Source organism: Danio rerio, chromosome 12 (genome assembly GCF_052040795.2).
Source record: "Danio rerio strain M-AB ecotype USA chromosome 12, GRCz13ab, whole genome shotgun sequence".
NCBI classification, from domain to species: domain Eukaryota; kingdom Metazoa; phylum Chordata; class Actinopteri; order Cypriniformes; family Danionidae; genus Danio; species Danio rerio.
In genome coordinates, this window is record NC_141032.1 from 3,757,501 (window position 1) to 3,770,000 (window position 12,500).

A 12,500-nucleotide genomic window follows, 5' to 3' on the forward strand; every position below is an offset into this window, starting at 1 on the left:
CCTGGTCTATAAGGTAGTGTATTTCAGCCACTGATAAACTTCCGGTGAAAGGTTGAAGACTATTTTCAATGTCCTAAGGGTCCTTTTACATCATTGATAACATAAAATAATTGAAATATAGTTGATTAATTATAGTCTTATATAGTCTGCTGGTTTTAGCTGGTTGACCAGCCTGGTTTTAGAGGGGTTTTGGCCATTTCCAGGCTAGTTTCCAGTCATTTCCAGCCTGGTTTTAGCTAGTTAGGCTGGAAAATGACCAACTAAAATCAGCAAGACTAGCCTGGTTTAAGCTGGACATAGCTGGTTTTGGCTGGGCTCCCAGCCTGGCTAGGCTCGTCAAGCTGGTTTTTAGCTGGTCATCTCCCAGCCTGACCAGCGAAGACCAGCCTGGAAATGGCCAAAACCCCTCTAAAATCAGCCAAAGAGCCTAGGCTGGTTTAAGCAGTTTTTTTTAGTAGGGTAAGCATTCATTTAAGCACAAAATGGATCCAATATTGTGCCGTCAGGAGCAGCAGACGAGTGCTGAAACTCCCATAAAAAATACGGTGGTAAAATAATGTCCTTATTTTAAAGACAAAGTTCACAACAATGGAATATAATGCAGTGCCTTTTGTACGGCCTAAGACCCACTTTATATCGTATATCAATCAGGCAGTGAAGATTATTTTTCTTTAAGGAAATCAGATCTTAAACACAACCACATCTGATGCAAATATCTATGAAACGCAATGATTATTGACAAGACTGAACATGACCCTGCTAAAAAATCCAGCTTAAACCAGCCTAGGCTGGTTGGCTGGTTTTAGCTGGTCGACCAGGCTGGTTTTAGAGGGGTTTTGGCCACTTCCAGGCTGGTTTCTAGCCATTTCCAGCCTGGTCTTAGCTGGTTAGGCTGGGAGATGACCAGCTAAAACTAGCTTGACCAGCCTAGCAGGCTGGGAGCCCAGCCAAAACCAGCTATGTCCAGCTTAAACCAGGCTGGTCAAGCTGGTTTTAGCTGGATTTAACTGGTCATTTTCCAGCCTGACCAGCTAAGACCAGGCTGGAAATGGCTGGAAACCAGCCTGGAAGTGGCCAAAACCCCTCTAAAACCAGCCTGGTTGACCAGCTAAAACCAGCCAACCAGCCTAGGCTATTTTAAGCTGGATTTTTCAGCAGGGCATGGCTGAAAATTAAAAGTCCCCATGCACAAACCCCAGTGTAGGTACAAACTTACCTCAAACTCCATAAATCAAGAGAAGAAAACGAAGTCACCGATCCATTAGAAACATGGTTTGATCATAAATAGTAGTACATTATAACCAGGATAATCCCATCTACATATGTATATAAACTACACCAGATTCCAAAACGTTACTACACCTGAATTAAATGCAGGTATTTGCTTAATTCTGATCTACATCTCGCACACAGACTGCACCTGGACCGTCTAAGACTTGAACTTGATTTATCCTGCATCACTGCGGAAACAAAAGCACTCGGCACACACTGAATATTTAATTGAAGGATGCAGAAGCAGGACGTGTAGTCTTACAGTTCAGCATGTTCAGGTCAGTTTAGTTCAGACCTCAATAGAAAGCTCAGGGAAAACCTTACACCATGTTAAATCTCTGACGTGTGCTTTGGTGTGGTGTGTTTAGAGTTGGAGACGGTGTGAACGGAACAATGTGTATTAGTTACATTAATAACCCAAGCTTTAGCCTTCATTATTCAAGAGCAATCAGGGCCTTTTGACACCGTCACAATCGTTCGCAGCATTGATAACCTTTTGTAACTCTATACATGTAATTACTAAAGTATTTGACCGGTGCATCGAATTTTAATTACAATTTGACCTAGAATCTAATTTCTTTTAGTAATTTGTAAATATACATCTGAAACAAAACCTATTACATGATGGAAAAGTGTATAATTAAGTCAGATGTTCCTAATAGTATATGCATATATATATATATATATATATATATATATATATATATATATATATATATATATATATATATATATATATATATATATATATATATATATACACACACATTAGATATTAGATAAATATTAGAATTTAGTAACATTTATTTTTTATATTTTATCCCATGCAAGAATTGGGCTTCCATTCCAGAACTGGGCTTGCCAACGCTGTGCAAACTAATAAAAAAAATCTGATCAGAAATTCAACTAATGCACTTTTAGCCAACCATTTAGGATTTAAACAAGTAAAAAAAAAAAAGTATTTCAGCATATAAAGGGTCACGAAACACCAGAAGACATATTTTGAGATTTTCGCATCTGGAAAGGGTGAAATCCTGATTTGTTGCTTGTTTTCTTAAAAAATAATGAAATAAATAAATAAAAAATAAAAAAGACACGGTTCCAGTTGGTGTTGTTTGTCCGGTCTCTACAGATTTGGCAAGTGTGTGATCAGTGTTTTTTGTGTATGTTTATTCAGAGGCAAAGTTAGTTTGTATCGTCGGCGGTACTTTCAGTTTTTAAAGACGGACCTTAGTCAAAATGATTTAGTTATTAAGTTTACAGTAATATCACTACAATATGGAGTGAAAATCCACCACAGCTGTCAGATCTGCTTTAAATGATGCTCCATGAATCAGTCCACCTCCCCTGCTTATGTGTTGACACTGTGCACGTAATGAAAATCTCATGGGGGGATGTTAATGGTCCTTATGAGCATTTAAAGGGTCACGAAACATCAAAACACATTTTTTGAGATGTTGACAGTCATATATGTGTCCCACGCTGCTAAAAACACTATTAGGACACATATTTCACAAAAAAAAGTAGTAAAAATCTGTTGTTTTTGCATTATTTCGAGCAAATTCATTCTTCCTGTTTGAAACGAATTTTTAAAGCTGGATCACGGCGATTAGATTCTTGTGTGTATTCCAGCTTGGAGACCGGCTGTCTGTACCAGCGAGTACAACGTGACGTGTTTGAGCTTGCAGCATAAATTCATAAGACTTGGCTCAAACCAGTCACTGCACTCTATTGTGAATGAGGTGCAGCTTCATTAATATGCATGATAGCTTCGAAGACTGTTTTACCTGTAACAGTGTACAGACGGCAGAGAGATGCCACGTTGTGTTGCCAAAACAAGGTGGAAGAAGAATTGTTTGGAGACACGGGTCAGTGTTTTGTTTCTAAGGGTGCTTTCACACCTACACTTTTGTTTCGGAACGCGTCTCGTTTGCCCAGTTAGTGCGGTTCGTTTGGCATATGTGAACAGGGCAATCGCGGCCTCTGTTCCGCGCCAAAGTAATCGCTCCGAGATCGCTTGAGTGAGGTGGTCTCGGCCCGATTGAAACGAACACTGGAGCGGATCGATTGCAGTGAGAAAGCGATCCGATCCGAGCGCGGTTATATCACAGTGTTTTATGGATATGTAATAGGCATACGGCTATATGAAGAGAGAATTATGAGTAGGGCGGGAAGTTTCGCGAGTCTCCGGATGCCCGCAAACGAGTGATGATCTCCCGGTAATCTCGCGTCTCCTTCCCAGTCCTTAAATAGGCATCGTCGCGCACCCTTCTCACCCCTCCCCACTGCATCTCTCCTCAGACACATCGCGCGCGCTCCCTGTCAATCACCATCAATCCACCACCTCTCCTGACAGCTGAGCGGGACGCTACAAAATAAACCCTGACACTCTGACCAATGTGAGGAGAGTTTACTCACACGTGACTTGTTTTAGCTCTTTTGGTCCGATTAGAAACTTTGCAGTGTGAAAGCAAACCGCTCCAAGAGCAAAGAGCAAGAATGTAACAATTTTAATCTCTGTTTCGGAACAACTGAATCGATTCACAGGTGTGAAAGCACCCTAAATGTGCTGCAACTAAGTTTTTGTTTTCATTTCCCGCTATGAGAGCACAGCAGGACTCAGTGTGGATTACAGTGCAAGCGACAGAAATACGTTTGTAAGTAAATATTTTTCTTAGCTTTTCGCAACAGGAAAATGTTGACATCCCGATTTGCTGCTCATCTCCTTTTTTAAAGACGCGGTTCCAGTCGGTGTTGATAGTCCTGTCTCTACAGATTTGGCAAGCAAGCGATCAGTGGTCTTTGTTAATTCGGATGGCAAAGTTGGTTCGTATAGTCAGCAGTACTCTTTCAGTGTTTAAAGACATTCCATAGTCAAAATGATTTCTAAGTTCCTAAGTTTACAGTACTATATTATGGACTGAACGATCCGCTGTAAATGCGGCTCTTCAAGTGCCAATATGTAAACATCTTAAATCAAACTATTATCGTCATGTAGGATTTTTGCCGCATTTTGTGGCAGGAACAACACTTGGCTTTCTGAAGCTACCTACCGAGTGCATCTAAGTTACAAAAATGCGAAGGCATTTTGTTTTCTCTTATTCGCCGTGTGGTATTAAACATTCCATTAAAACAACACTCCTCCAGCAGTTCCTCGCATCTAATATCTCGTTTGTCATGGGGGGCATGCATGAAATGTACCTGAAAGAAAGTGAAAGTGCCAAACTGCAGTTCAAGTCCACAAATTAAGAATTGGATTACTGATGTCCATGTAAACGCAGTCACTGTCTTTCTCCTCTGCGTCTGTGTTTGTTTTGCCTCTATGAAAATCAGCACATGCTCGAACTGAAACTCCCATTTTTATGCACACCCTTCCTTCTTTCCCTCCTACGATAATCCCGACTAAACAGAGCTGGACTCAACCACTTTCCTGACTTTTTTCAAACTGGAGGTGAGAAAACACCCTGCTGAGACGGGGGGTGGGGCTCTTCAACCCAAACAGTTTTAAATCATTTGTTTACGATGTGACCGGTTTCTCAAAAAGCAACTAAAAGTACAGCATTACAGTCAGAATTTTTGTTACTTTTATTTTAGAAAATGTCCTTTGTAACGTGTGGCATCATTTTGTTTAAAATACAGAACAGACAGACACTGGTAAAACATAAACAGCCGAAAGAAAAGAAAAGAGAAAAGAAAAAGCATCAAAGTAAATAAAGCTAACAAGCGTTTCTGACTGGTTGGATTTTTTCGTTTTTTTGACAAAATGGAATAGAAGGCGAAGGAGGGATGTCAGAGAGAAGAAAATATGAAACGCTATTTCAGATGAAACAGGAGGAGGAGGAAGAGGGGGCAGAGAGGGGATAAGACACTGTATGTTAGTCAAAGAAACTATGGTTGGTTTGATGATTGGTGTTTTAAATTATCTTTATAAAGTCTAATTTAGAATGAACTCTTTCACTCTCAGGTTTTTTTCTTTAAAACATTTTTGCTTTTTTTTTTGTTTTAATGTTTTTTTGTTTGTTTCTTTTGTTGATCTTCCAGACCCTTGGCCCTTGGTGCATCCACCCTCGGACGACGGCGCAGAGGGGGAGAAGAGTGCTGGTTTGGACCAGCTGTGAGGCCCTTGATGCCCGTGGTGCCCTCCCCGAATGAGCCAAACCCGCCACTCAGGAGGATAAAGACGAGTCCTTCTGTGTTTGCTGTGCTTGTGAACGCTGCATCGTCTTCTGGCTTTCCACATCTCTAAAATGTTTCTCAACCTGCACAGACAGACAAACAGACACAGTGAGTGATCCATAAGACATCTTAGATCCGATGTCTAAATTAAGTCGATATCTTTCGGCCGATAAATTACATAATTGTACAGAACCGCCTGCCTTGCGCATGTGTGGGCAGAACTTATTCAGACTTGTCCAGTGCACTATAACTGCGTTCACACCGAAAGCGGTGAGAGCGTCCAAGGTGGCCCTGGCAACAACGTTGTCTGCCTTCAGCTCTGGCGTCGAGAGCGTCAAAACTCGCTACATTGATCTCCTATTTAAAGGGGCCGTTGCAGCATATCAGTTATATTCAGCATCCCCTGGGAAGAGAGTCATCGCCGATGAAGTGCTCCGAGTTCGCTCAGTAATGAGTATTGTTGGTCATATCGACAAACTATTAGATGAAGATGTAGCCTTTAACCTCACAATTTATAAAAAGGCTATAAAAAAGGACCAAGATAAAATAATCTTGCGTCTGTTAGTCTGCGCTGACGTCAAGAAGTCCAGGGGTTACAGACCTCCCCATTACGAGATACCTGTCTGCGAAGTTACTTTAAGTGTTCTTTGTGAGTTTATTCTTTAAATAATTTCTTTAAATACTGAATGAGAGGATGATCACTTGCGCCAAAAGCTGTTGTGATGCGCGCGACTGTTTAAAAAGTGTGTGCACTCCCTTTCTCTTGCGTGAAATTGTGACTGGAAATGCAACTATAGCCAGAGTGGCTAGTCAGGCCCTGATGATGATGATGATGATTATTATTATTATTATTACAGTGAAATAATTCATTAAATATAATGGGGCGAGGCGATCTTGCATCACAGACTTGTGGCAAGAACTTTGACAACGCAGCTCTGCCCGCTCTGATTATACAGGTTTGGTTTTCAGCAGCAGTGTGGAAGGAGCCTCCACTCTTTCTGTAACAAGCTACAAGACATTTATCTAACTAACTTAATCTTACTTATTAAACAAAACATTGATTCACTAGCTTTTCCTAATAGTATTACAGTAGTAGAATATAGCCTAAAGTGGATATATAGCGATTTGCAAAAAATAAAAAAATGTTATGTTGTGCACGTTCTGGCCAAAACCAACTCAGAATCTTGTTGTTATTAATCAGTCTTTGTATATACACTATTCCATATATTTATGATGTATAGTTTTTTTTAAAACCAATTTAAGATGTTTGACAATGTTAAGCATGGTTTTTGACTTATTTATAAATAAAGTTAAATTAAATAAATATCCTGTATTTGAAAATATTGTGTTCCTGACCTTCACTGGGCTCAAGTAATAGTTTAAGGTGCTTTCACACCTGCCTTATTTAGTTCGATTAAATCGCACTAGAGTTTGTTTTTCCTTTTGGTGCGTTCGTTTGGGCAGGTGAGAATGCAGCAATCATACTCTAGTGCGCACCAAAAGCAGACCAAATAAGCGTACCGAGACCTGCTTGAAGAGGTGGTCTCGGTACGCTTTCAAACGAACCCTGGAGCGGTTTGTTTGTGGTGAGAATATGATCTGTACTAATACAGGTCCAACCGCAAAAAGTACTGCGCCTTTTGCACTAATCCAGCTACCGTAGTCCGATGCGCTGTGCATTATGGGATATGGAGGAAAAATATTTGTTGACAGCGCTTTACTAACAGAGAGAGGGGAAACATTACCTGATGGATCGTTGGTAATATTTCCGCAAGATGACCATGTCGCAGCTAAATTGATTCACACCTCCTCCTGAAGTGACGATGCATTAAAACACGGTTTTCCAGCCGCGATTCATTCTCGAAATGTATAGTTTGTCTAAAGCAGGCATACAATCAGTCAGCGCAGTCGTCCCTCCAGAGAAAAAACGACATTCTGTGTCAGCCAGTTTTGTTTACCTGCGGGAGTTCATTGGCATTTTCCGACACGTGAATTCTGACCAAGCAATAAGCAGTTTAGGAAATATGTTCAACAACATCTGGCCAATGAGAGATGTGGATTTTGTCAGATGACTCCATTCTGGTTCGTTTCAACTGGTTCGGACCAAAGCCAGCAGTGTGGTGTGAAAACGACCCAAAGACGGCAGAAAATGCAACAATGTATCATTTATTGCCCTTGGTCCGGACCAAATGAAGCCAACTACAGATGTGAAAGCACCCTAATGTATAAAAATTGTGAATGAACTTCCCTAATAAGAATGCATGGCGCCATGATAAAGCACTTGTAGACCAAATCACTGCACTGGGGTGTGAATTTCATTACAGTATCATTCTTTCAAGCATCAATATTACGATACATCTCACACATCTGCCTTAAGACAAAACTTAAAAAGGCTGGTATAGATAACTTTACACTACTGAAATAGCAAGCGAATAAATGGCGTGATACTCACAATTTTGCGTATATGACTTAGAGCACTTCCCTCTTTGCCTTTGCAGTTCTCCACCTGGTACGGTGGTGAGATTACGACGTCATCCATCACAATGATGTTCTTCTCCTGCCATTTACAGTCTTTGATGCTGGAAAACAAAGAGATCAAACAACAAACTCAAGAGGAGCACGCCGGCTGAGATCTGTATCCTATAATAGGATTAAACAAGTATTCTCAGTAGATGCTTGTGTTCACTGAAATCACCTGGAGTTTTAATTCAATCATCATGACAGACCCCTCAATGGGGGACGAGAGTCAAACGAAGCAGAAAACAACTTCTAGACTTCAGATTTTACTGCAGTCTTCATCTCGGTTTCTTAAACTTAAGCCAAAAGTGTTGTATAAACTATCCATTTATGGGGAAAATTAAGTGGGGGGGGGACTAGAGCTGTGAAGAGAAACAGTTTGGGAAATCGATTCTGCAGTTTACAAAATGTATCATTAGTTTCTCTTGAGTCGATTCTAAATTTTCATTAGTGGGCAGCGCTCTGGGCTAGTGTTTAACAGCTAGGCGGCGCTCTGGGCTAGTGTTTAACAGCTAGGCGGCGCTCTGGGCTAGTGTTTAACAGCTAGGCGGCGCTCTGGGCTAGTGTTTAACAGCTAGGCGGCGCTCTGGGCTAGTGTTTAACAGCTAGGCGGCGCTCTGGGCTAGTGTTTAACAGCCAGGCGGCGCACTGGGCTAGTGTTTAACAGCCAGGCGGCGCTCTGGGCTAGTGTTTAACAGCCAGGCGGCGCTCTGGGCTAGTGTTTAACAGCCAGGCGGCGCTCTGGGCTAGTGTTTAACAGCCAGGCGGCGCTCTGGGCTAGTGTTTAACAGCCAGGCGGCGCTCTGGGCTAGTGTTTAACAGCCAGGCGGCGCTCTGGGCTAGTGTTTAACAGCCAGGCGGCGCTCTGGGCTAGTGTTTAACAGCCAGGCGGCGCTCTGGGCTAGTGTTTAACAGCCAGGCGGCGCTCTGGGCTAGTGTTTAACAGCTAGGCGGCGCTCTGGGCTAGTGTTTAACAGCTAGGCGGCGCTCTGGGCTAGTGTTTAACAGCTAGGCGGCGCTCTGGGCTAGTGTTTAACAGCTAGGCGGCGCTCTGGGCTAGTGTTTAACAGCTAGGCGGCGCTCTGGGCTAGTGTTTAACAGCTAGGCGGCGCTCCGGGCTAGTGTTTAACAGCTAGGCGGCGCTCCGGGCTAGTGTTTAACAGCTAGGCGGCGCTCCGGGCTAGTGTTTAACAGCTAGGCGGCGCTCCGGGCTAGTGTTTAACAGCTAGGCGGCGCTCCGGGCTAGTGTTTACCAGCTAGGCGGCGCTCCGGGCTAGTGTTTAACAGCTAGGCGGCGCTCCGGGCTAGTGTTTAACAGCTAGGCGGCGCTCCAGGCTAGTGTTTAGCAGCTAGGCGGCGCTCCGGGCTAGTGTTTAACAGCTAGGCAGCACTGCAGGCTAGTGCTTAACGCCATCCTAGGCTAGAGCTTAACGGCCAAGCGGTGCTCTAGGCTAGAACTTAACAGCTAGGCGGTTGTCCAGGCTAGAGCTTAACAGCTAGATGGCGCTCCAGGCTGGTGTTTAACGGCAGACCGCGCCCCAGGTTAGAGTTTAACGGTTAGGCGATGCCCCAGGCGAGTGTTTAGCTGCTAGGCTGTGCCCCAGGCTAGTGTTTAACGGAAGACCGAGTCCTAGGCTTGAGTTTAACGGCTAGGTAGTGCTCCAGGTTACAGCTTAACGGCTAGGCAGCACTCCAGGCTAGAGCTTAACGGCTAGGCAGCACTCCAGGCTAGAGCTTAATAGCTAGAAGGTGCTCCAGGCTGGTTTTCAGTCAGTCTTTATTCATGTCCCAATTTGGTTGCAGCATACAAGCATGTCACACATAATACACACGGCAGACCGTGACCCAGGCTAAAGTTTGATGGCTAGAGGGCGCCCCAGGCTAGAGTTTAACGGCTAGGCTGTGCTCCAGGCTATTGTTTAACAACTAGATAGCGCTCTAGGCCAGTATTTAACGGCGGACGACGCCCCAGGCCAGTGTTTAACGGCAGACGACACCCCAGGCCAGTGTTTAATGGCTAGGCGGCGATCTAGGCTAGAGCTGAATGACTAGGTGGCACTTTAGGCTAGAGCTTAACAGGTGACAAAACTTTCTGAAAACTCTTGCCAGGGTAAAGATTTTTAAAAACTCTAGTTATCGAAGTTATCTCATGTCATCATGTGTGCGGTTTTCTCCTTTGTGACTGGCCAACAAGGCTCAGAAGCTCTGAGAATTAAGAATTAATTCAAAAGAGAATTAGTGATGCATTTTGAAATTGACGGAGTCGATTTCTCGAACGGTTTTTCATCACAGTTCTACTTGGAACACAATTATTTGTCACTTATGCTGTAAATGAACACTGCACTTCTTGCATATAGTTTTATAAAGGCCATCAAGTCTTACGTTTTGTGTATAGTCTGGAATAACTGCTGGCCCTCAATTGACACCCCAGCACTGATTGCATAGGCTTGGGACAACTTGTCTTCCTTTTCCGTCCTTGCTCGATTGGCAAGCTGTGGAAAAACACAAAAGAAAATCAAAACATCAATATAAATGTCAGACAGGCGTCAACTCCATCTTGTCTTATTTTGTGTTATACGTCAGTGCATTCAAACAGTGAATTGAGTGTACAGCAGAAAAGCTTAATAGAGAGTATATAAACTAAAGCTCTGCATGCATTTTAATTTATGACCGATTAAATTAGTTTCACTTTTTGTTTAGAAAATGTTACAGAATTTGTAGTGGTCCAAAATAAAAAAGGTCACCTTTTTGTCAGTCCATCTCAATTTTCTTGGGTCATACTAGAGCCACTATCAATTGATGAGCAGTAGCATTTCTGTTGCGTATAATAACATTTAATGCTAGACACAAACAGCAAATGGTTTGATCTAAACTGGTTTAAAGTGAGATCGTGAGAATCTTTGGCACTGATGGAGAAAACGGAAAAAGCTGTTCCACAGTAGGGTTGTAACGGTATGAACTTTTTACGGTATGATAATCGTCTAAAACAATACCACGGTTTGACGGTTTCGCGGTATACGGTATGTTACAAATGTTACAAAATAATAGAACAGTGAAGCAAATTTGACTTTTTCCAAATAATATATTTTCAGTTACTATAAACAACACCACTTACAATGAACAAATAAAAAAATAAGAAAATAATAAATAATGTGTCAAAGTCCAAATAAAGTCCAAATAAACATGGTGCAAATCCTCAGTAAAAAAATAGATATAAATATTTACTATACTATAAATAGTTACATAACGAAACTAGATTCAATATGGAACATCCTTAGGGTTTATGTGCCAGCATGGATATGGTTGTCTGTGGATATGGATTTGGATATGGTTGTCTGCAATGCAGACAAACAGCTGCACCTTCATTTGCGTCTTTTGAAAACAGCAAGAGCAGCACTTCGTCTTTGCTGTGTCACTGTTTTGTCATGTTTCTGTGCTGCTGTGCATGCAAAAGTACTTAGTATGAGAATTATTTCATGCAAAACTTTTTTTTTGCGTTTTATTTAGCCGCGCATAAATGTATGCCTATCTCTCATTCTGTGTTGTTCAAAAAGCTCGTTTTTGGTCCACAAACAAAAGCGAAACCTATGCTTATTGGTTGTGATACAGCGAGTTTGAACCAATCTGGGCATGGAGGAGGGACAATGCATCAATGTATCATGTCTGGTTTGTCCGGAGACACAGTGACGAGCGTTTCTTTGTCAAATCAGCGTTGTCAAATTTTGATGACGTAACCGCACTGATTCCGGAGCCTCCGGAGCCGCGAATGTTATGTGATACAGCACTGGAAAGCTGAGATTCTCTTCTTTATGCCAATCTTTGAATTGTATGAATCGGATCAGCGGTTAAAACCGTTGATATGCAATTGTTCATGGTATGATAATTGTGCACGTTCAAATCGTGGTAGACCGTCATACCGGTATATTGTTACAACCCTATTCCACAACAACCCTGATAAGTCTTTTCAGACAACATATCACCAACAATGACTATGCATTTACTAGTAAAACCAACTGCATTCATGTTATTGTGGGAGAAATGTAGGACAAACACTGGATTTTAGGTATTAACTTGTACTAACAGTGTAATGACATTAGATTGCAGTATTTCGTCCATTTCCCTGTATCTGTGGTGACATACAGTAAACAGCGGCGAGTTCGATGAACTGATGACCTTCACGGCCAATTAAAGTCATTTCTGTTGAGCACGTGAACATAATGGCAAATCAGCCGTTTAAGAACGCCCTCAAATGTTAGCGTGAAACGAACATTTTTAAATTTCAGTATTGATTGGTCGAATTCCAGTATTGTGACAACGATATGTAGCACTCGCACTATCCGCATGTTAAGTGTGAAGTCATGAGAAGCGGCTACTAAAGAGAAACTATCTATCAAGGGAGGCATAACAAATGGTAAAAACAAACATTTACAAAGCAACGTAATACTTTCGAAAATCCTAATCGCAATATATGCATCCATGGCTAATATCAGACGGCCAGAAAGCGATATATTTCTTAATAAATGTTCAAATGTTGG

At 42.0% G+C, this 12,500-nt stretch overlaps 2 protein-coding genes across 7 annotated transcripts in view; both read right to left on the reverse strand.

Annotated features, from left to right (window-relative positions):
• LOC108191691 (uncharacterized) overlaps window positions 1-1,927 on the reverse strand; it is an 8,629-nt gene extending 6,702 nt beyond the window's left edge. The window contains exons 1-2 of one of the 4 annotated variants that reach the window (XM_087275760.1): window positions 1,162-1,927; window positions 1-756 (exon numbers count right to left, since the gene is read on the reverse strand). The exon at window positions 1-756 is cut by the window's left edge and continues 1,204 nt beyond it. The gene's annotated coding sequence lies outside the window, so the exon portion shown is untranslated. The remainder of the gene's footprint in view (window positions 757-1,161) is intronic. The other 3 variants (XM_087275759.1, XM_087275758.1, XM_087275761.1) reach the window with 3 other exon arrangements.
• A 2,906-nt stretch (window positions 1,928-4,833) lies between these two features.
• The window catches only part of lsm12b (LSM12 homolog b), a 14,276-nt gene continuing 6,609 nt past the window's right edge, over window positions 4,834-12,500 (reverse strand). Inside the window, exons 3-5 of one of the 3 annotated variants that reach the window (NM_213148.1) lie at window positions 10,348-10,457; window positions 7,901-8,027; window positions 4,834-5,531 (exon numbers count right to left, since the gene is read on the reverse strand). In NM_213148.1, coding sequence (NP_998313.1) covers window positions 5,439-5,531; window positions 7,901-8,027; window positions 10,348-10,457 — 330 coding nt within the window. In that variant the 3' untranslated portion in view covers window positions 4,834-5,438. Of the gene's footprint in view, window positions 6,976-7,014; window positions 8,552-8,614; window positions 10,458-12,500 lie in introns of all 3 variants that reach the window. The other 2 variants (XR_015503355.1, XR_015503356.1) reach the window with 2 other exon arrangements.